The sequence below is a fragment of the Staurois parvus genome, unplaced genomic scaffold (genome assembly GCF_062004578.1).
Source record: "Staurois parvus isolate SC_StPar_1 unplaced genomic scaffold, SC_StPar_1.0 ptg000772l, whole genome shotgun sequence".
NCBI lineage: Eukaryota > Metazoa > Chordata > Amphibia > Anura > Ranidae > Staurois > Staurois parvus.
The window spans coordinates 1,932,305-1,957,590 of NW_028318568.1; the positions used below are offsets into that span (position 1 = coordinate 1,932,305).

The window sequence follows — 25,286 nt, forward strand, 5'->3', positions numbered from 1 at the left end:
CCTAAACTTATAAGTATAGCCTGTTGTCCTCTCACAGGTCTTCTACATCTTGACCCCATATCTGGCACGCTTGCAGGGGAGAAATTGTTTGAATGCAAGGCGGCCAGAAAAATTAATGAGGGACTCCTCAATGCAGATGTTTTGCTGGGGAGTATAGACATCTGCAAATTTTTGGTTAAGATGATTTGCGAGGGGCTGAATTTTGTGGAGCCAGTCAAATTCAGGGTTACCCCGAGGATGACAGAGTGTATTGTCGTTGAAATGCATAAAACAAATTATACTCTCATATCTATGCCTGGCCATGGCAGCAGAGAACACAGGCATATGATGAATCAGGTCTGCGGACCAATACAACCGCAATTCATTTCTTTTAGTAATGCTCATGTTGAGGGTTAAGCCCAAAAAAAATTTAAATTTGAAAACCGTAATGAGTTTCCATGCGAAAGCTCTGGCAAGGTTTGAATTTGGGTTGGCGGCAATAAATTGTTGTGCATATAAATTGCTTTGATCCACAATCAACGCATACAGATATTCCATGAAAAAACACTCCAAAAATCAAGGAGGTATGTGAAAGACCAAGATGTACTAGACCGCTGGTACTCTCCAGTTCACCAAAAGGTAGAGCGGCACTAGTACTGGAACTCTGCTGCATATGAGAGTCATCAAAATTTACCGGCCAATGCTAACGGAGATCAGGCCTGATTCTGCGAACACTGCGGTTTTGTGTGCAATGTATCAAGTGACAGTGACCTACTGACACTGCAGTTGCTGGGGGAGGGGGGGGGTAAGCGTAGGGGCTAAACGCAGGTGCTGGCCGGTGCCAGGGCTGATCCCGCTAATGCTGCGTTTTTGGGGACGCTATACTAATGTGAACGCTGGTATAGTGCTGATCTGATCAAAGATATTGACCCGTTCAGACACTATACTAGCAATGGAAGTTTATTGTGCATGAGCGTGCTCCTGGCAATCAAGGGGTTAAATGTGATGACTGGTGTACTGACGGGCAATCTGACGCTATCTGGGAGGGGCGTGAAAACCATGGGAGCGCGAATTGTGTGTGTGTGTGATTTTGTGCATCCATGCCGCCCTGTAGCAGTATTTCTGCTATAGGGCGGTTACAGAAGCGGTTTGTGTTACATTGCTGCGTTAATTTAACTGACAATTGCGCGGTCATGCAACACTGCACCCAAATTAAATTTACATCCTTTTTTTCCCACAAATTGAGCTTTCTTTCGGTGGTATTTGATCGCCTGTGCGGTTTTTATTTTTGGCACTATAAAAAAAAAAAAGGCTGACAATTTTAAGAAAAAAAAACAATATTTTGGACTTTTTGCTATAAAACATGTCCAGTAAAAAAATTTAAAAATCAAATTTAGTCATAAACTTCTGCCAAAATGTATTCTGCGACATCTTTGCTAGAAAATATCCCAATACGTGTAAATTAATTGGTTTACTTGAAAGTTATAGCGTCTACAAATGGTGGGAAAGATACTGGAATTTTTTTTCATTATACTAATAATGGCGGCGATCAGCAACTTATGGCGGGACTGCGGCGGACATTTTGACACTGGGGGGGAACTGCCTTGGGGTCACTGACATCCCCAGTGACACCAATACAGTGATCAGTGCAAAAAAAAAAAACACTGACACTGTACTAATGGCACTGTGGTGGAAGGGGTTAACATTTTTTAGGTAATGAAAGCGTTAACTGTGTGAGGGGAGTGTTTTACTGGGGGGGGGTGTACTTCACAGGAACACGCTGATCCGGAGAGATAAACTCTTCTCTCAGGTTCAGCGTGCTCTGAACTGACAGAGAGCAGATTTACAGTGTAAACACTGCAGCCGTGCTCTCTGTCAGTGATTGACGGTAATCGCGGGGACCCAGCGGGTAATCACCGGTTGGGACCCAGTGATCGGCGGGAGGGGTGAGACGGGCACGCGCCTCCTACCTGTTTTGCAGAGCGGCATTAAAAACCGGCTTTCTGCACAGAGGTGCCGCCCTGCCACAGTAAAAACACTGTGGCGGGTCAGCAACCAGTTAAATATTACATCGTATATCTCCCTAGAGGCAACAAGCACTTGGGGAGCTCCACTGCAATGGTAGTTTTTTTTTTTTTTTTTTCTCTTGTAAGTCCTTGAGTTGAGCTTTAAGATACCTAAGTATCTACTAATCTTCATGCCTTTATTCTAGATGTCCAGATGGTGTAACCTTTTTTGTTAACATTTAAGTATTTTAATATGTTTGTCATCATTTGTTGCCACCTTTTCTAGCTGCAAACTAACAATCTTTTGTACCAAAGAATTGTTTGAGCATACGGTTTTTTATTTTTCCACATTATTTATTCATCACTCTGGGTAAACTGGCTTTTGGCTGTCATTCATGCTTAAATCATATAAAATGCTTAAAAAAAAATAGAAAGCTTAGCTCAGTGAATTCGACAAGTGTTTTATCTAGTAACGTTTCACAACAATTTAGTTACATTGGTAGTTATCAGAAACTTGTCAACATTTCCCCTGAAACATGCAAAGAACAGGTGTTTGAATGTAGCTTTAAGCTTTCCACACAGTAGTAGATTTTCAAATGAATGTACGAAAATTCTCATCAGTACAATTGATATTGGAGTGAATGAACTTTCGTGAACACAAACCACATTCACTATTCGAAATCCATTCATTTGAGAGAAACTTTTCATTCTGCTTCTTTGACTTTTCTTATCACAGTAATTGAAAGTGAACATTGCTCTGACCCCACTAATGACTGGAAAATCAAACAAAAGTTTTTAAAATTAAAATTTGTGAACAAAACTTTACTGGTGTATAGTCCGCTTTACTTATGACTTCCTAAGTTCATATTTCGTCTGAAAATTGTACAGTATGTTAAGAATAAACATGGACATAATCATTGACTTAAAGACACTGTCCATCTTTTTAAACAAATTAATAAATGCACACACATTGATTAAAAAAATGTGCATTTAATAAAACTTTGCATTCAGTCTTGCAGAGCATTGCAACCTTGATCAGTATGTTGTGAGCGCAGTGCCCAGGATCTTACAAAGTTTTCCACCAGTCTTAGGTCTGTTCCTCCTTGCTGGAGAAAGTGTCGCTGAATTACAGCAGTGAGGGTAGAGGGATCATTGGGGTGCTGTTTACAAGTCCCATCTGTCATAGAGACAGATGGGACTTTTGGTGAACGTTTGCAGGTGCAATGCTTTCCAGGCTCCTACAGAAAAAAAAAAAAAAATAGTATAATAAATGCACATTTTTTTTAATCTGCAAAAAATGTGCATTCATGATTATTTTAAAAAATTTTTTAAGGAGAACTTATCCTTTAATGGCACCCCTGCGTATTTTCTGTGCAGGAATGCGTGCATTAAATGCATTCCCTCACAAATGTGAACCTAGGGTTCGTTCATACAGGGCTCCTTTTCTTGCAGGCTGCTTGCAAGTCCATGATTTCTCGACACAGGGAAACACAGGTGTTGCATGCATTTCCGTGCCAGCATCCCATTCATTTCTTTCTGGACACACAGCTGCACGGACACAACCTTGCCTTGTTCATTTGATATCTTATATTCCAGATAAGTCATGTTAGTTGAAGTTTTGCAAGCTTCTGTGAAGTGATTTTTCTGCCATTAACACCAATACTTTTGTAGTAAAATTGAAAATATGCTTTATGTATACAATGTTCATCCTAAATCATGTTCCATTGTGTTTTTGTAAAAAGAAAAGTAAACAAAAGGGAGTGCAGAATAGCACAGTGTAGAATATGGTTTTCTTGGCAGAAATGTAATTGCCAAAATCACTTCCTACTTATTTTAAACTGTGAGAGAGAAAAGCACAGAAAAATTACACTTCTTTTCTGGTGATTTTATGTAGCATTTCTACATATAGAACAATGGTTTTATGTTGTCCTGCTTCATTTTCCTTTTATCTCCCATTTTTTACAAAAGTGTGACTTAAGTGACACAAGGTTGCAAATTGCCATGCAAATTTAGTCTTCTTTTTTTCATACTCTTTGATGGGGATATAACTCATTTTGATCTTTTTTTCTTTCTTGCAGACTACTCTGGTAATGATGCAAGTCCACCATCTTCAGTCAATTCCCTGCAACCTCATGTAATTGGTACACAGAGTTCACCAGGCCCAAAGCGTCCTGGTAATACTTTGAGAAAATGGCTGACAAGCCCTGTGAGGAGGCTCAGCAGTGGAAAAGCTGATGGACATGTGAAAAAATTGGCCCATAAAAACAAGAAAACTAGAGAAGTGCGCAAAAACACTGATTCTAGCTACCAAAAGGACTCCGATGACAATGCTGCAACACCACAGGATGAGACGATTGATGAGGTCAGTAACTGATGGTGACTATTTCCTCTTTCATTGTATGCTGTAAATCATGTTGCCTTTATATGAATCTTCACATACAGCTTGTGTGGTAATATTTCAGCACAGAAGTTAAAATGTCATTGCAAAATGTGTTTAATTTTTTGTTGCTGTGTTCGGTTTTTTGTTTTTTTGCACCTTATTTATTTCTGTGTTGTGGAGATCCTATAAATAAATTTGTAAAATTATATCACCTACTCTACTTTAGGATGTGTAGATAGAATCTGAGAGGTGAGAGACCTATCGTCTCTGCTTACTCAAACCCATAACCTGGCCATAAAGGTGGCAATTTAAATTAACATTCACTGTTTCAATTCCTATTTTGTCAGTATTGCAAAGTATTTGAAATGTGGCTTCGATCAACTGCAAAGAAGTTGCAGAGAAATGTATATGCTTTCCAGAAAAAAAATACCATATTTATTTCCCTATAATTTTCTTTCCAATTCTTGATATACTGCGGAGATTTTATTCACCTCATAGGTGGTAGAACAAGATAAATGTTCCAATTTTTTTTTTCATGGTGCCATAGACAGTATTTGTAAAATACATCTTAATCATTTAGTTCAGGACCGGTATTCATAGACAACAAGGTGGATTTACTAAAGACAAATTGAATGTGCACTTGCAAAGTGCACAGTCTATATGCCTTGAGTAAATCCATCCCAATTTGTTATATGCTGCTACCTTCAGGTGCTTGGACACTGGCAAAAACTTTTGGTGGGCTGCCCCTAAACTGTACCCATGTAAACTCCGTGAGGCTCCAGTTTTTGCTAGTGTCATTAGGTTAGGCTTAGGAGGAGACCTGTTCTCCAGAGGCAATTTTTTTCTTTTGAGCTTTTGAAATATTTTTCTGAATCTTCTATCAACATCTGACTATTTAGCCTTGTGCTACAGAGCAGTTTCCAGATCAGTTATCTTTAGTGTGTAGCTCAGGGACTGTACCTTGCCCCCACTGTGGAGCCAGCCTGTGATGTTTGCTTCAGGTACTGGATCATGAATTAGGCACTCACCTTCATCCAAAGTGCAATGTGTGAAAGTAGCTGCTGGATGCTATAGTTCCAGAGCTGTGATCCAAATCTGTGGTTCCCAGACCCTGAAGACCCCTTCAGGGGTATGCTCATTGTAGTGGGCAAAAGTAGGTCCTTACTAGGCCCAGCATCATGGATATGGTAAGACAAGGTTTCTCTGTTTATGGACTCTGGTTCCTGGCTTTAAATAGTGCTGTCTACAGGGCATAGCACAATATATGGCTTTGGGTGGTGGTCACTTTATTGTGATAACCTTTGCCATTTGGTCTCTCACTTCTTAGCGATTCTTTTAAAAATTGGCATTTTTCCCTTCTGGACTAGTTTCAGAAGGCCGTGGTAACTTTGTCACCCCACCCACATGATTTGCTTCCACCCACCTGTTCCTCCAAGAATGCATGTAGTACGTTGCTGCATTCCTGCAATCAATTTACATCTTACATCATCTACAGATACACATTCATAGGAACTTGGTCATCTTCTGGGTTATAGCATCTCCTTCTCCAGACACACAAAACCACATCCATTCCACACTCCAGAACTGTGAGTATTTCATTGAGGATCCCCTCACTAGTAGTGGCAGATCACAGGTGCAAGGGAGCTGAGACAAATAACACACACTCCACCGGTGGCCTACAGAAAACAAAGAACACCACTTAGGGCGATAGCTCTTCGCTTATCCTGATGCATTATCTTAGTATGACATTTTCAATCATCTGACTCTTACTCCCTCTTGGGCACACACCATGCTAGCTGTCTGACAAAAGAAGATTTCTGTGCCACTATGCCTGTGATCTTTGGAAAATATTTGTCAGTTTTAGAATCTTTAGTTTCCACAGGACAAAAACACTACATGTCGTCTTTTTTTTTTTTTCCTCTGGCTTTGCCCAGGAATCAGAAGCAGAACCTCCTTTTTGTGAAGAAATGGAGGAAAGCATTGAGGACATTGATTTTTGAGTGGAGGCTGCAGAGGATTTTCGTTTCCCTGAAGATCATGATGTATAAGCTATGGCCTCACGTCAAGTGCTTTCCACTGTGGACACACTAATTTGATGTGGTGAGCACTGGTCTATGCCCAGCAGCACCTGATTTTACACCCCCAGACACTTACCTGAGTTTTTTCTCAATTCAGCGTTCTGCCTGGCTGCATCACTTATCTCCCCTCTTCCTAGTCTCACAGGAGACTCAGGCAGGAGCTATTGACTGTTGCCAGTCAAATCTTGCGAGCAGGAGGCGGGGCCAAGCCACTCAGCCTGGCTTGGGAGTGTGCGCACACGTGCCCTCAGAACATACAGCATGCCATTGCACAGGTAAGTATAACATGTTTATCATATTAAAAAAAATGGCTGACACACGCTTTAGGACTTTTCCCATACATGTGTTGAAAGGTGTTTTGAAGCCCCTTGAAGGCCATATTTGCTCTTGCAAGTCCAGTTTCGCAGCTGGTAATTGCAGCCATGTCTATTTTGCCAGTCCATCACCAACTGGTCAGGATACATGAACAAAGACCTTAATCTCCTAAAACAATAAGTGATGCATTTTTCCCTTGGTTTTTTTTTCTGTTGACGCTCTCAAGAATGTCCTTATCAATGTGTCCCATCTCTCTGTCCCTTCCAAAACATGACAAGAAATTCTCCCTACATTGCCTGGATATGATCAAGGTCTACCAGACATCTATAGCCTACATTCACAAGAGTTCCTCTTTGTCTTGCCTGTGGACCCGCGTAAAGAGCACCCTGCTTCCCGCTCCACCTGTGCCAGGTGGATTACAAGACTCTGTTCCAGGGCCTACACCCTTAAGGAAAAGGGTCCCCCCTTTCTCAGAGCCCATTAAGCCAGAGACATTGGTGTCTCCCATTTGTGTTTCAGCTTCAAGCATCTGTATCCTAGATTTACAAGGCTGCTACCTTGTCTTCTGTTCATCTTTTCCAAGTTCTAGCTGGTGTACATGCAGATCTCAGCTGATGTGAGCTTCAGCCACAAGGTGCTTTAAGCTGTTATCTGAGTATTTTGTTTGGGTTCTTACACCATGTGTTTCTTGTGGGTCTGTTCTTTGTTGCTGTGTTGGTGCTCACCCCTCAGTTTTCTTGTTCAAACTTTTTATTAATTTCAGATACATGAAAAGGAAACCGGCATAGGCCAGTCCATGAACATGTACAGACCTACATAAATACAAAAAGAAAACATGGTGTCTTACGGTGAAGGAGGATTATTGCATAAAAGACTTGTTGGGAGGAACCATAGGATAACATAAAGGGGCACAGTGGTACAAGGGAAGATGGGCAACTGAAAAGGAGCACTATTCCCAATGACCATTTGGGGGTTCCGTGTGAGGCATGAGGAGGGAGATAAAAGTGAACAGAATAAGAAAGAGTGGGGGGGAGAATTAGGAGTGACCGATGGAGAGAGTGGAAGAGAGAGGAAAGGGCGTGCGACTTCCAGAACAGGATAGAAAATCTTGGGACCTGGACAATGCAAGACACGGCTCTAAGGACTATCACGATGTGGGATTAGAGGACATCAGGGAAGGAGCAGCGAGTCATCGAAGTTTGATGAGAGGAAACTTTCCACCCATGGAGTCCAGGTTGACAGAAACTTTGGAACTGAATCTAATATGGTAGCCTCAATTTTGGCGTGGATCATTGCTTGTGTGACCTTGTTTCAAACTGCTAGTATACACAGAGACGGCAACTTCCATGATTTTGCCATGATCTGTTTAGCTGCGGTGGTGATTTATAGGAGAAGTTTAAATTGGATTTGGAAATAGTAGGGCGCAAGTTTAAAATTGCCACAGTTGGGTCTGATAGTAATGATTTTGAAAAAGCTGGGATAACATATGGAAAACTTTGGCCCAAAAGGTTTGGGCAACTGGGCAGGAGCACCAAACATGGAAGTAAGTCCCTACCATCGCGCCAATCCGAAAATATTCAGAAGAGTAATTGGTATATTTAGCAATCCTCACCGGGACTAGGTACCACCTAGTCAAAACTTTGTAATTAGTTTCCGAAGCCACCATCCGTGAGGAGGATTTGGTAGCAGACCACATGCGGTCCCAGTCCGTTGGGCTCAACTGGAGTCCCAGGTCTTTCTCCCACCTAACAAAATAAGGAGGGTTGGGCAAGGTCCCAGAAGTAGTGAGGTGACTATAGATGCCAGAAATAAGGCCCCATCTATGTGGGTCTCTACCGCAAGATAGTTCAAAAAAGGACATCGAATGAGTAGGGCGGGAATGCACGGACAGCGGTGCATAAAAATGTAACTGAAAGTGCCAAAAAATTTCCGACGCCGGTATAGAATGTTATTCACGGAGAGAAGGGAAGGATTTGAAGCCTCTGTTGGTAATAAATGATGAGTATGAAGCAGATTTGCCAAGGACCAATGTTTGAAGGATCGCGGTGAAGACCAAGCCGGGGGGGGGGGGGGGGGGGAGGCCTGGTTTCGTAGATATGAGAGCAGGGGGTTATGTGGCGACTGAAGGTAATAACGGGATTTAAGTTTGTCCCAAAGTGATATATAATGTTGTTATATGATGTTACAGGATTATGGAGCAGACGGCGATCCGGTGGTCGGAGCCATAGAAGGTTAGCAACTAATAGGGGGTCGCAATCAATCTATTCGAGAATAACCCATTGAGTCGCGTGATATTTGGGCAATTGTGCAAGATGCGCCGCTTGGTAATATTTAGTAAAATCCGGGAGACCTAGGCCACCCGTGAGCTTAGATTTGTGTTTGGTAGAACGGGGTATACAAGGACGGATGGAGCCCAAGCAGACACATGCGTACACTCGTCGTAGGATATGGAGAAAATGTGCGGGTATGGAAATAGGTAGTACTCTAAACAAATACAGAATTTTGGGGAGAATAGAGATTTTCACAACAGTAATCCTGCCCATCCAGGCCAATGGTAAGGAGGACCATTTGGTCATGAGACCAGTAAGGTGGACCAACATTGGTAAGTAGTTGGCTGTGTAAAGATCTGATGCGTTAGGAGTTAGTTTGATGCCTAAAAAGGGAATGGAGCGCTGGGACCAGGAGAAAGTTAAAACTTGTTGTGGGTGTGCCAAGTCCTTGGGAGGTAGGGAGCTATTGAGCGCAGTTGACTTCTGGGGGTTCACGTGAAGGAAATAGCCAAAATCCTGAAGGAGCCAAAGAAGAGTTGGAGTGGAGGTCAAGGGAGAGGTGAGAAAGAGGAGTACTTCATCCGCAAAGAGGCAAAGCTTGTGGTGAAAACCCCTAGTTCAAGTCCTCGTATATCCGGGTTGGATCTTACAGGAGGTCCAAGGGCTCCGTGTCGAAAGCTTTCTAATATCTAAGGACCAAAAGCAAGTGGGGATGTTGCGGGAACGACTAAATGAGAAAGGAGTGCCGCAGGTCTAACATTATCGCCCGCTTGGTGAGTGGGTATAAAGCCCATTTGGTATTTGTGGATGAGAGAGCCTATATATGGGTTTAGATGGGTGGAGAGGATTTTTGCGAGGAATTTGATATCGATATTAAGGAGGAAAATTGGTCTGTAATCGGACCATATAGAATCATCTCAGTTGGGCTTCGAGATCATAGAACTATTGGCTGTCACTGTGTTGGGGCTAAAAGAATGACCAGCCAGGATGGCATTGAAGGCATTTGTTAAAACTGGGGAGAATAAGTGGGCAAACTTCTTTTAGTAAGCGGCGGCGAACTATATAGAATTATCTGAGTTGGGCTTCAGGATCAGTGAGCGGCGGAGAAGCCATCTGTACCAGGTTGTTCCTTTCTAGACGGGAGCGTAACTGACATTTTTCTTTATTTAGAAAAGATGCTTTACTGATGCAAAACCCCCAAAGAACCAGGTTATGTGCCTCTCATAAAAGAGGAGAGATATCTGGAGTGGAGTTTAGGGGCAAATGTTCTTTAAGGGCAATCTCTATGTCCAAACTGTGACATGGATGGGACAGTAAATTGTCATTAATGACCCAGGAGGGATCAGTGTCAGATGCCTGCGATGCAATTGATGTGATAACTGCACTATGATCGGACCAAGGTATAGGGAGGATATCAGAGGTGACGAGCCAAGAAGAAGAGCCGACAGTCGTGAAAATATGATCGATGCTCGAAAATTTGTGGGGATGAGAATAGAAGGTATACCGACATTTCACCTGATTAAGTTCTCTCCATGTGTCGATTAAAGAGTGACGGTGGAGGAGATGTTGAAAGGAGAGTTTGGGGGCCAGCGGGAGAAGCGGTTGTGGTGACTTGTTTAAGAAGGGGTATAGAGTGCAATTTGAGTCGCTGCAAACAATGAGTGGAGAAAAACGGCGGCGGACCCTGGTTAGGGGCATAGTAAGTAACAATGGTGACTTTGGAGTCGAGAAGCAAACCTGATAAGAGCAGATAGCAACCTTCACGGTCCCCAATCTCAGCATGAAGTGTAAATGGGGTGGTGTGATGTAAGTCTATGAGGACGTCTCTACATTTAGATTTAGCGGAAGCATTACAAACTTGTGGGTAGTGGGGACCAAATATTTGGAGGTGGAAGTGGTGGAAAAGTGTGTCTCCTGTAGGCAGATGACATGCTCCTTTAGTGAAGCAAATGAGCGGAAGGCTTTATTACATTTCTGTGGGACATTTAGGCCCTGTACATTAAGGGTATGGACATCTAGGGAACCCAGGGGGGAAGGTAAAGTCGGCAAAGGAGTGGAGAGTCCTCATATGAGCGTACATGAAGTGGTTCCGAGGAGATGGGGAGCAGGAAGAGCAGAGCAGGGAGGTCACATGAGAGAGTAAGGGTGAAAAGAGAAATGGCAAAGAAAACCAACGGGCATGCAGATTCACGTTTTCATCATGGAGGAGCTCAAGATCATCTGAATGGGTTTGGAGGGTAGCATCGAGGTCGTCGACCCGGTGTTCAAGGTCAGAGGTGCGCTGCCCCAGTTCGCCGATTTCCTTAGATAGCTTGTCAGTAATGCGGTCCGAGGTCTGTTTCAGGGCTTTGTGTAGCATCCACTCCAAATTCTTGGAGAACGTCAGCAGAAGAGAGGTCAGGGGTGGGGGAGTGCTGGGGGGTCCCCAGGTCAGAATCAGACTCACCATCTGACATGCAGCGGGATCTGGGATGAGTATCCTGCAGTGCAGCGTAGGGCTGTGCCTGTGTGAGGGATTGCCGCCATCTTAGAGGAGGCCCGAGCAAGGGTCTCTTTGATAGGTTTCCCCGACGGCTGCAGCTGATTCTTCGATACTCCCTGGACCATTTTGACAGGTGCCGGGGGCATTGTCATAGTGATCGGCGGCGATGCAGGACTGTGGTGGGCTGGGAGCGGTGTCCAGGAGGCTTGTTTCCCCGCTGTGTCAGAGCCTCAGGGGCACATGTCTGTCCCATCGGCTTCGTGCATGCGCACCCCACCCCTCAGTTTTATTGCTTAGGTACGTCCCATGATCTTTGAATACTAGTCATGTGTCCTGTACTGTATGATTACGATAATAGGGATTTTGTACTTGCCTATAAATTCTTTATCTTGGAGTACAGTACAGGACACAGGTCCATCCCTTCTGTGTCTTGATCACTTCTTATTGCTTGTTAAAAAGCTGGAGCCACACAGAGTGGGTGGATTTACATGGGTTCACAATAGGAGCGACCCTAATAAAAGTTTTTGTCAATGTCCAACCACCTGAAGGTAGTAAGATGTACCGGATCTGTGATCTGTACTGCACTACAAAATAGGCAATGCATGATACTCCTGGATCTTAATTTTATTTTTTTGCTACAGAGGATAACCGAACAAACCTCTTCAAAACTGCGTACCTAAAGGAACCCATCTAAACTATTCCATTAATTTGTATCCAGTCAGGCAGGCCCTTGCACTACATAGTTGTTGGTAGATCTAAAGGAGATTGTACAATCTGATTGTATAGTAATCTGAGCATGGCAAACTGAAAATACTTTTACATTTATTTTTAATATTCAAAAGAAACTCGCTCATCCATCTCTTGCCATACTTTATTTTATTGAGAAATCGCTTTGAAAAACACCCCCTTGCATAGCTAGCCATGGGCATCTTGAGTGAGGGCAGATGGTTCATGTAGCATATAATTTATGGAATTCATCTGTCCTTAGCTCAGACATGCAAAACACGCTCCTACCTTCAGATGAAAGAAAAAAAGACTCCTGGGATGTATAACATGTTTTGGCCTAGGCCAGAAACCATTGAGCAACTGAAAAAATGTAAAAAAAAAAAAAAGTTAATGTTGACTGACAAAGAATAATTCTGCTTTACGTAAGAGGAATTAAATTAAAGATATAATTTAAAAAATGGAAGGGAAAACTTTTCTCCTCCATACCTGTTATGTTAAATGTTCATAATATACAATTGACACATGTTTAATATATTTGTTGTAGCGTGTTCGAAATGAAGGACTTAGTAGTGGAACTCTTTCTAAATCATCATCATCGGGTATGCAAAGCTGTGGAGAAGAGGAGAGTGAAGAAGGGCCGGATGCTGTCCCACTGCCACCCCCTATGGCTATTCAGCAGCACAGCCTTCTCCAAACTGATTCTCAAGATGACAAGGTACGAAAAAAAAAAATTGTCAACAATTAAACACAGTGCTCATATGCTAATAAAACAATTAAGCTGCAAAATTATATTGAGTGACAATTACTTGATCTTCTTTTTCTGGACTGGAGTGCACTCATTTGTAATTCTTATACCTTCCCACCACATATGGTTTTCAAAGAAGCAGTTGTTTTGTGATATTGTGGTTCACTGCTCACTCCCTCTCCCTATTTATTTGAAGCTTGGCCAACCCTACTTAGATGTCTTTGGGGACCCATAATGTTTCAGAAGAATATTCAAAAGAAAAATATTGGGTTGAAATCTTTTTTTAATCAGTCACAAGACTACAGTTTGTTTTTTCTTAGTTCAAAATGAAAGCAACTGTACTAAGATTATAAAAGATTATTCTGAAACAAAAATTGCAAATTGGAAAAATGTGCCTCTAAAAATCTAAACACTTTTCATATAAAGAGTTAAAAAAAATCATGCTTACGGAACTGGATCTGTTTATCCATATGCACTTTTTAGATAGGATAACAAAAGATTCACAGTTTGTCAGTTTCTTATTGCAGTGGAACACTTTATCTTTACTTCTACAGTGATTTTTGAGGAATTAAGTGTGAAAACAGTTAATATTTAAAACATGTTTTTTGATTTAATAATGAAAAGGTATTACAAAAGTAGTTGAAAAAAGAATAAAACTGTTTTGAAAATTGTTACTTTCCCATTTAGCATAAAATACATCATCTAATCATTCAGTAAAAGTTTAGTTTACAGAAAGCTTTGACAGTAGAAAGCTCCTACAGCTGATGCACTGTTTCAGGCAGTTCAATCATCAAATGAAGTTCTCATGGCTCTTTATAGCATAGAGCACAGAAAAGGGTGTCTTTACCCCTCCAATATCTTAAAGCGGTTGTAGCGGCTCAAGGTTTTTTACCTTCATTGATTCTATGCATGAAGGTAAAAAACCTTCTGTGTGCAGCAGTGCCCCCAGTATAGACATGTTTGTTATTTTACAAAAAAAAAAAAAAAAAATTAACCTTTACAATAACTTCAAACGTCCCCCTTCTCAAATACGTGCCAGTGTTTGGATTTATGTTTAATCTGATTACAGTTTTTAAATTCATTTTTCCCAAAGCGTCTTCCAGGACAGCTACATGAGATAAACATTTAGTGCCTCTCTTCCTTTAAATAGTGCTAAAACATATGTGAATGCAAACAGAATTATATTAAAAATAGTGAACATGTATAATTGAAAGTCTCTTAATATTGTGATTTCTTCACCTTCAACAAACTTCATAACTCCATATCTTTATAAAACATAATCCTCCACCACAAACACCATATGTGCCCTCATCTGCAGTTTTTGACCTCACATATAGTTAGGTCAAAAAACGTATGTGTCCCTTGAAGTAGACATAAACTGGCAGGTGTATCTTGTATATGGATGCTCACATGCTGCTCGTGTATGGTACAATGGCCACTTGACATCAAGAAGTGGGAAGAAAAAGCTCTAAGCAATGTGGAATCTCCTCAGTGGCCCTGCAGCTTTAGTAAATGACATGTATGCTGAGTGGAGGAAGGAAGATTAAAGGGATTGGTTATCTTTGGAGGAAGAGTCCATATACAAGATACACCTGCCAGTTTATGTCCACTTCAAGGGACACATGCGTTATTTGACCTAACTATATGTGAGGTCAAAAACTCCAGGTGAGGACATATCTGGTGTTTGTGGTGGAGGATTACGTTTTATGAAGATATGGAGATATGAAGTTGAAGAAATGACAGTATTAAGAGACTTTGCAATTATACATGTTCACTATTTTTAATATAATTGTGTTTGCATTCACATATGTTTTAGGACTATTTAAAGGAAGCGCAGCACTATATATTTATTTATTTATTTGAATCACGCATATGTTATGAGTATGTGTAGGTATGAGCTGCTTTCTATATTGTATTTATTGATTTAGTGTATAAGGGAGTAGATTTGTAGTATTTGAGACTGCTCTTGAGAATCTGTCAATTTACATTTGTGAGTTACATGAGAGATACTGGCTCCATCCTCTACAGGAAACACAATACTAGAAACCGTTAAAAGCCCCTCCCTTCCCCTTATTCTCAGTTGTTGTGTTTCTGACCCTCCAGGTGAATTAATCGTCCCTGTTTGTTGTTTTCCTAAATGGGTGATTGTGGTTACCTGCTTCTCTCTGAGTTCCTGTGCTGCGTAAGGTCTAGTAGTGTTTCCCACTTGAGTTATCCTGCTGATGATTGCCTGGATCTCCCTCGTCCATTTTTTGGACGCACCCACTCTAGAAGCCTCTTTAGGCTTTCCACTGCCGAGTCTCCATGTGCTAAACCATGTGGGGGTTTGGCATTGGCTGAGGAGGAGGGGGAAGGAGTGTTGGGTACCTCGCTTTCTCTTTCTTTGGCAACATTTTTCCCTAGGTGCCAGGGTGGACCAAGATGGTGGCAGTGGCGACTCTTCTGATGGATGGACAGGGCAGTGGTGTGGTGTTTTCCTGTATGTTCTTGAAGAACTGGGTATATCAAGATGGCGTCACCACCACTTTGGTGCACTTCCTGTCACCAAATATCTATTAAGTGTGAAGAACCTTCTGCTCCTGGAGGGCAAGATCTGGCAAGTCGGACACCTTCATTCCCACTGTTCTAGAATCTTTGCAGGCTGGGGTAGATGAGAGATAAGGGACTAGCACCTTGAAGGAGCAGGTAGCTGCGCTATATAAGTTTCTAGATCTTAGGTTGACAGAAGGTGCCCTGATCAAGCGATTTCTATTGGCAAGGCACACGCCCAGGGTTGTTTGTGTGGTGGCCCCTTGGGTTTTGTCCTTAGTTTTGATTGCCCTGACAAAGGAGTCATTTGAGCCCTTTTCTGTTTGTTTCCTGAAATACCTTACAATGAAGATGACTTTTTTGTTAGTGCTCACTTCAGCCACAAGAGAGGGGGATTTACACTCTTTTCTGCAAGATCTTTATTGATTGATCTTGGGAAGATGGGGTATTTCTTAAGCCCAATCCTATGTATCTTCCAGAAGTGTCCTTGGATTTCCATCATTCTCATTAGATCATTCTTGTATTTTTGTATTGTTCCCCCAAGAGTGAGAGGGCAGAACAGGTCAGTATTTTGGATATAAGAAGATATTTGGACGTGTCTAGGAAATTTGTATGGACGTGTCTAGGGTATGTTGGCATCATGGGCAGAGAGAGTGGGTGCCCCGTGGGAATGCATTTCAAGAACAGCAGACTGGTCCAATAACCATGCTTTTGTGAAGCACTATCGGGTGGAACTACTTTCCAGCCAGGACCTGCAATTGGAGGGAAAGTTCTGTAGGCTGGGGTCCCTTCCTAAGTTAGGTGTATTACTTGCTTATCTTCTCATGTAGCTGACCTGGAGGACTTTTTGGGAAAACCACAATTACACTTACAGTAAACGGTCTTTCTAGGTGGATAAGCTTGCCGTGGGAGGCGGGGCATATATGTGACATCATTGGTTGATAGGATGCCAGCGGTCCTAGTAACCAATGACTGCTGGGAAGCAGGGATCTGGCGCTGCAAACTGGAGGGCTTATGGTCTGGACAGGAGCGTCACTCGATTCGGATCTGGACCACAGTCCGCTATTTTGTGACCACTGATATATAGATTGTAGAAGATGTTGTTGCACCTTTAACCAAAATACATTACGGAATTTCTTACTTGACACATGTACATTTTAATTTGGCTTTTTATTCATTTTCTCTTAGATGCCTCGCTTACTGGTGCGTCCTACTAGTTCTGAAACTCCAAGTGCAGCTGAACTTGTCAGTGCTATTGAAGAACTTGTCAAAAGTAAAATGGTAAGTAAAATTGATCAGATAACTAATGAAGGGTGGGATGGCTGAAGATGCTATGAGAGCTGATAAGGTCTTGCCAATGTTACAAACAACCATAGGCAATTATAGTACTATTTGCACTACATAATACAGTAGCTATGCAAAACACGTGCAACAATAGTTGAAAGTGTTCATTCGCCAATGCCAGAAGATTGCCAAGCAAAATAGAAGAGTTGAAATCTTTGAAGAGGACTGTGATTTAATTGGTACTTCCAAATCTTGCCTTCATTCTTCACACGATTGAGCTATTCATATTCCTGCATATTCTCTCTTTCAGAGGGACAAGGTAAGATGAAAAGGTGGTGTTGTCTGTCTCTTTCTGGGAAGTGATCTCACAGTGCATTTGAAAGAAAAACCTTATTGATGTAGAGTGTGATGGTGCTGACGCATTATGACTGGAGCCACATATGGGTGTGCATAATTCAAAGTTAATTGTTGGAATTTGCTAAAAGCCACCAAGTGTTAATGAGGAGGTGTACAAACATATAGAAATATCTGCAAGGGTTGGGACAGTGATGATAATAGAGAATTTTTGGTATCCTGAAATTAACCAGAGTAATGGCACTGCTGGAACAATAAAAGGGCAGAACTATATAAACCTATTACAAGGCAATTTTATGGTGCAGTTTATAGAAGCCCCAACTAGAAATGATACTCTGCTGGTAATGTCAAACAATGCGGAGCTTACTAATGTTCATATAAAGGAACATCTGGGTACAAAGTGGCTATAACATGATTTCATTTATTGTAAGCTGTAAATAACAAGCACATACTGGGAAGATAACACTTTAAGTGGGCAAACTTGCCAAGGCTGAGGGCTGCTCTTCAAGATTCTCTTAGACTGGGAGGGAGTATGGTCATCTGAAACATTCCCATTTTCTGTTCTTTGTTCTCTAACTGACTGTATGAAAACACACTGTAAATATACAGTCGGTAAAATAAGTATTGAACACGTCATAATTTTTCTAGGTAAATATATTTCTAATGGTACTGTTGACATGAAATTTTCATCACATCAGTAGTAACACATGCAATCCATACGTACAAAGAAACCAAAAAAATAAGTTCAGAAATTAGGTTATACAGTATGTAATAAAATGGAATGCAATAGAGAAAAAGTATTTGAACACGCGAACTGAAATTTATTTAATACTTTGTACAAAATTGTTTGTTGGTAATGACCGCTTCATGACGCTTCCTAGAGAAACTAGGCTCATGCATTGCTCAGGTGTAATTTTTGGCCTATTCTTCCCCGCACAGTCTACAAATCTTGAAGGTTCCGTGGGCCTCTTCTATGAACTCTGATCTTTAGTTCTTTCCATAGATTTTCTATTGGATTCAAGTCAGATGATTTGGCTGGGCCCATTCTAACAGCTTTATTTTCTTTCTTTGAAGCCAATCGAGAGTTTCCTTGGCTTTGTGTTGGGGATCATTGTCTTGCTGAAATGTCCACCCTCGTTTCATCTTCATCATCCTGGTAGATGGCAGAAGATTTTTTTATCTTGGCAGATTTTTCCTTTCATCCTTCCTTCAGTGAGAGAAAGTTTGCCAGTACCATATGCTGAGAAACAGCCCCACACAATGATGTTCCCACCTCCAGACTTCACTGTTGGAATGGTGTTTTTGGGGTGATGTAAAGTGCCATTTGATCTAACATAGTGTGTATTATGACATCCAAAGAGTAAAATTTTGGTCTCATCTGACCAGACTATATTCTCCCAGTATTTCACAGGTTTGTCTAAATGTTGTGCAGCAAACTTTAAACAAGCTTCAACATGCTTTTTCTTTCACAGTGCAGTCTTGCGTGGTAAGAGTGCATTCAGACCATGGTGGTTGCGTGCATTACTTTTTCTTTGAAACAATTGTACCTGCTAATTCCAGGTCTTTCTGGTGCTCTCCACAAGTGGTCCTTGGCTCTTGCACAACCTATTTTCACTCCTCTGTCAGAAATCTTGCGAGGAACACCTGCTTATGGCTGGCTTATGGTGAACTAATGTTATTTCCACTTCTGGATTATGGCCCCAACCGTCCTCACTGGAACATTCAGGAGTTTAGAAATCCCTCTGTAGCCATTGCCATCAGTATGTTTTGCAACAATAAGGTTGCAGAGGTCTTGAGAGAGCTCTTTGCTTTTTACCCATCATAAGATGTTTCTTATGTAACACATTGGTAATGAGACACCGTCTTATAGGCCATCAATTGAGACTGAACCAACTGATATTAGTTTGCACTGACAAGGGACAGGATTGCTTTCTAATAACTGATAGATTTCATCTGGTGTCTTCGCTTTCCATTCCTTTTTGCACCTTCCTATCTTCATGCGTTAAATAATTTTTTCCTGTGTCATTCTATTTTATTACACATAACTTAATTTCTGAACTTTTTTGTTTCTTTTTATGTATGGATTGCATGGGTTGTTACCGAAATGTGAAAATTTCATGTCAATAGCACCTTTTAGAAATAAATTTACCGAGAAAAAATGGTGACGTGTTCAATACTTATTTTACCTGCTGTATTCCCATGGGCAACAAGTTTAAGGGTAAATTCACACTGCAACGCAGGGCTGCAGGAATGATTCATCGCTTTGGTAGCTCTCCATTGTTGGCTATGGTAGGGGTTGTGTGGCGCACAATTCAGCGTATCACACGGCTCACTTTTTTTTTTTTTTTTTTTGTAGAAACTTTATGTAACGTGTACAAAATGTGCACTTCATTCATAAAGATGTATGGCAGCGCGATGCACTGACATATTTTCCCGTGCAATTTAGGATGGTGTGAAATTTTATTGCTATATGCTGCAGCTCAGCCATATGCTGCATTGAAGTGTAAATGGAACACATAGGAAGCAAATGTTTCATGTGTGTCCCGGGGTTGACAGACATTTTGCCCTGCATTAAAATGTCTGCCATCGCACATAGTGTGAATTAGCCATAAAAGACTGAAAACATAAACCTATGTGACTCGCATCCAAAGTTTAAGAAGCTTTAGATAATGGGAAAAGGATGTTTACATAATATAAAACAAAAGAACACTATCATCATTTAAAGTTACAAAGAGTATACCAGAATATGTAAAAAGGAACTCGAGGCAATAAAAAGTCAAAATGAACGACAGGTTGCAATACAAAGTAGGACAAACCCCCAAAAATTCTTCAAACATTATTAGTGAAAAGGTCATGTAGGCCCTTTACATGATAAAGTTGGCGACTGGGGGTGGGGGGAGGAGACAAAGAAGAAGGAATATCTATTAGATACCTTTTTTAGCTATGTGTATACAAAGGAAAATGGGTGAGCTCAAGTCCATAGTGAGGATAGTATTGACGTAGCCCCACAGGAACCCCAATGGCTCAAAACTGATATGGTTCTGAAATTTTTAGACAATATAATGATGCGTAAAGCACCTGAACCAGATGTTTATATATCCAAAATGATGTGAAGCACTCCAAAATGAGCAAACGTGCGAAAAAAAAAATCAATGAAACGTGGCTTTCTGCAATGATTAATGCACACATATAGTGCACCAAATAATTTCAGCAAAAGTGCATATACATAGTTAGGTCCATATATTAGGACGCAGGCACAATTTTTATTTTTTCAGGTATTTCCAAAACCTATTCAAGCTATTGTTATATAATGGATATGGGCTGAAAATGCACACTCTCAGGTTTAACTGTAGGGTATGTACATCCAAATTGGAGGATGGTTTAGGAATTACAGCTCTTAAGAGTAGCACTCCCCCTTTTTCAAGGGACCAAAAGTATTGACAGTTGAATCAAAATCTGTCTCATGGCCAGGTGTGGGCTACTCCATTATTTCTTCATCAATTAAGCCAGTAAAAGGTCTGGAGTTGATTCTAAGTGTGGTATTTGCATTTGGAATCTATTGCTGTGAACCTACATCATGCGATCAAAGGAGCTGTCCATACAAGTGAAACAGGCCATTGTAAGGCTTCAAAGACTAACCAAATCCATCAGAGAGATGGCAGCAAGATTAGGAGTGACCAAATCAACAGTTTGGTACATTCTGAGGAAAGAAGAACAGACTGTGAGCTCAGCAACATAAAAAGGCATGGACATCCACAGAAGACAACAGTGGTGGATGATCGCAGGATCTTCTCTATGGTAAAGAAAAACCCATTCACAACATCCAGACAAGTGAAAGACCGTCTCCAGGAGGTGGGCATATCATTGTCCATCTACAATCAAGAGAAGACTTTATGAGAGCAAATACAAAGGGTTCACCACAAGGTGCAAAACATTCATAAGCCTGAAGAATAGCAAAGCCAGATTAGACTTTGCCAAAAAACATCTAAAACAGCCAGACCAGTTCTAGAAAAGCATTCTTTGCACGGATGAAACTAAGATTAATCTGTACCAGAATGAAAGGAAGAAAAAAAGTGTGGAGAAGGCTTGGAACAGCTCATGATCCAAAGCACACAATGTCATCTGTAAAACATGGTGGAGGCAGTTTATTGGTATGGGCATGCTTGGCCTCTAGTGGCACTGGGTCATTAGTGTTTATTGATGACGTGACAAAAGACAGAAGCAGCCGGATGAATTCTGCAGTGTTGAGAGATATACTGTCAGCCCAGATTCAGCCAAATGCAGCCAAGTTGATTGGACGACGCTTCACAGTACAGATCACCAATGATCCAAAACACACTGCAAAAGCAACCCAGGAGCTTTTACATAGTCTGGCTGAAAAAAGACAAAAGTTCATCCAGTTAAACCATAAAAAAAAAAAGTTATAATCCTATACCCACAGTTGATCCAGAGGAAGGCAAAAGAAGTGGAATATTTTGCAATGGCCGCCGAGTCAATTGACCTAATTGAGTATGCATTTCACTTGCTGAAGACCCACAAACAAAGAACAACTGAAGAGAGCTGCAGTTAGAGCCTGGCAAAGCATCAGAAAGGAGGAAACCTTTGGTTTCTATGTCTATGGTCATGTCTATGGGTTCCAGACATCAGGCAGTCATTGCCAGTAAAGGATTCTCAACAAAATATTAAAAATGAACATTTTATTCTTGATTTATGTTAATTTGTTAAATTACATTTGAGCCCCTGAAAATGGAGGGACTGTGTATAAAAATGGTTGCAGTTCCTAAAATTTGTACTTGATATTTATGTTCAACCCCTTGAATTAAAGCTGAAAGTCTGCACTTCAAATTCATTTGGATTGTTTTGTTTTTTATTTATTCTGGTGGCATACAGAGCCAAAAGTATGAAAATTGTGCCTGTGTCCAAATATATATGGACCTAACTGTATATAAAAATAGAACATAATTAAATTCACAAAGACTTCAGTGTGTAGATATCCAAAACAATTGTGAATAATTCATAAGCAGTCCCAATAATAAAGTGTCCGTATCACTAACAACTATTTTAAAATCTTCACTGTCATCCACACATTATCAGTGTCCAAACATCTGTCATCACTGTGCACAAATGAATGTGCCCTTACCTTCTAAGTTGGACCCCGCTACTATGTATGGTGCTCAAACAGCACTTAAATGAATCTTCCTCCAGCAGGCAGATCATCTTCCTGCTAGCAGTCTTCCTTATATAGCAATATAGACATAAAACCAAACATGAAATATGGAATTTAGATCATAGATGGATAAAATGCAGTCCTGTAATAGTGCTTGCTGTTCTCCAGTGCAAATGATAGAAATGCGCACTAACCAGAAGCGTATTGGTAATACGCATGTATATAAATAATCCTGAAGAATCCCTTCTCTTTCTGGTCAGAAACTGGATAGGAGCTGGAAGATGTGGAGAAGAAGCGCCCTCGTGTGGTAAAGATTAAGTCCCACAGGCCAAAGATATCCTTGCAGAGATGTGTGGAGTGGATAATCCCCCTTCTCTGGAGCTGGTACAAGGGTCACTCTAAGGCTGCAAAAATTGAAAAGCTCCTCACAGGAGACATAGGGAAGAACTCATAGTGTAGTATTTAAATTTGCTTTATTACTCAATACCTCAGAAGTGCGTGCACTCGAAACGTGTCAGTGGAACCCAGGACGTCGTTGACATCACGCCGCCGGCGCCACGTGGAGGCCCGGCGGCCATCTTTCATTTTGGAAGGGTCAGTCACTCACTTGTATCTGGCACCACTGTGATTCTCACCAACGCTTTTTTTTTTTTGAGTAATAAAGTAATAAAGCAAATTTAAATACTACACTATGAGTTCTTCCCTATGTCTCCTGTGAGGAGCTTTTCAATTTTTGCAGCATTAGAGTGACCCTTGTACCAGCTCCAGAGAAGGGGGATTATCCACTCCACACATCTCTGCAAGGATATCTCTGGCCTGTGGGACTTCATCTTTACCACACGAGGGCGCTTCATCTCCACATCTTCCAGCTCCTATCCAGTTTCTGACCAGAAAGAGAAGGGATTCTTCAGGATTATTTATATACATGCGTATTAACAATACGCTTCTGGTTAGTGCGCATTTCTATCATTTGCACTGGAGAACAGCGAGCACTATTACAGGACTGCATTTTATCCATCTATGATCTAAATTCCATATTTCAGGTTTGGTTTTATGTCTATATTACTGTTATCTATACTAGAGCAACATCACATAGCGCTGCTTTTTATATTTGTATATCCATTTTGGGACTTTTTATGTGTTTTCCTGGAATGTTCAGCTGCTGGCATTTTGGAGCGCTCACTGTAGCCTTTCTATTTACATATTCCTTATACAGCGCTCATGGAACAAGAGCACAAGAACTTCATAGCATAAAACATTTAATATGAAATAAAATTATATTATCACTCACAAAGTTTCCATGATCAATCCACGAATGTGAACTGGCAAAACAAGATTCAAATGGCATCTAGACTCCGCCTAGTTTGATAACATCAGAGCACTGCCCGTCTGACGCATGGCATCCTTTCCAGACTTTCTCAAAGGCTGGAGAGGTACCTGCATACAGAAAACTGGCATAGCGATCTAACTAATAGCAAATTATATAGCACCACTGGACTAGTGTCACGTACCTGGTTGGGAGCCTGACATGGAGAGAAGGCGTCCTCTTACTCCCGCTCGGAGCCCCTGATAGTGGGAACAGTGTGCACAGAGCCAGGAGTGGCACGAGTGCCTGGTGGGTCTGGAGCTGGTAGCAGGCAGGTAAAGACCCAGGAGATCCGGATGCAGGCCAGGTGTGGATGCAGGAACATTGGTGCAGCAGCAGGCAGGTATGGCAGCAATCATGATGCAGACCAGGAACAGACACAGGAGAGTGGATTCGGCAGCAGGCAGGTATGGTGGTAACCAGGATACAGGCCAGGTGCAGGACCGGTGGTGCATCAGCAGGTAAGTATGGCGGTGACCAGGATGCAGGCCAGGTGCAGGACCGTGGATGCAGCAGCAGGTAAGTATGGCAGCAATCAGGATACAAGCCAGGTGCAGATACAGGTAATTAGGTGCAGCAGAGTAAGACAAGCCGGGTCAGGATCAAACGAGCAAATCAAGTACAAGGAATCAGGCAAGCGGATAGTCGGGGATAAGCCGGGGTCGGTGCAGGCGGAGTTATTTCTTAGGTCAGATCAGATACAGGCAACAGAATCAGGTTATGGAGTGCAGAAAGTTATAGACCAGAAGGCATTGACTAAACTGTATTTGCAGGTTTAAATAGCCCGCATTGCGGTGACGTGTATGCTACTGCACATGCGTGCACTCGCATGCTCCAGCTCGCACCGTCGCGGCCCAAAGGGATCCGTCGCACGGCTGCACAGAGGGATCCCTGACAACTAGAAATACACACATAATTATCATATTCCCAGTAATTATTGTACAGAAAATGAATTTTAGATATATACAGTTGTGTTCAAAATAATAGCAGTCAGACATGAATAACCTGATCAATCACTGTTTTTGGTAGAAATGATATTTCTACATGGCAAATAATTTACTAGCAGGTGTAGTAGAGTAAAAGAAATCCAACAGACCCAACAGTCATGACTTGCATGCTGCCGATTCTGTGTAATTGAATCACTAATTGAAAGGGGCATGTTCAAAATAATAGCAGTGTGGAGTTCTATTAATGAGGTCATTCATTCTTTGAAAAACAGGTGGCAATTATTGCCCTTATTTAAGGAAGGAAGGCAGCAAATGTTGTACATGCTGGTTACAGTGCATTCTCTCTGAAATTTGGAGGAAAATGGGTTGTTCCAGACATTGTTCAGAAGAACAGCATACCTTGATTAAAAAGTTGATTGGAGAGGGGAAAACATATAAAGTGCAGAAAATGATAGGCTGCTCAGCTAAAATGATCGCAAATGCCTTTAAATGGCAACCAAAACCTGAAAGACGTGGAAGAAAGCGAAAAACTACCATTCGAATGGATAGAAGAATAGCCAAAATGCTAAGGACTCAGCCAACAATCAGCTCCAGGAAGATCAAAGAAGGTCTAAAGTTACCTGTGAGTACTGTTACAATTAAAAAACGCCTATGTGAA

General features: G+C 41.4%; 1 protein-coding gene across 4 annotated transcripts in view; it reads left to right on the forward strand.

Annotated features, from left to right (window-relative positions):
• Window positions 1–25,286, forward strand: part of LOC149444794 (triple functional domain protein) — a 455,657-nt gene that overhangs the window by 305,797 nt on the left and 124,574 nt on the right. For all 4 annotated transcript variants that reach the window (XM_089654527.1, XM_089654524.1, XM_089654525.1 and 1 more), the window contains exons 35-37: window positions 4,064–4,347; window positions 12,781–12,951; window positions 16,699–16,791. In XM_089654527.1, coding sequence (XP_089510653.1) covers window positions 4,064–4,347; window positions 12,781–12,951; window positions 16,699–16,791 — 548 coding nt within the window. The remainder of the gene's footprint in view (window positions 1–4,063; window positions 4,348–12,780; window positions 12,952–16,698; window positions 16,792–25,286) is intronic.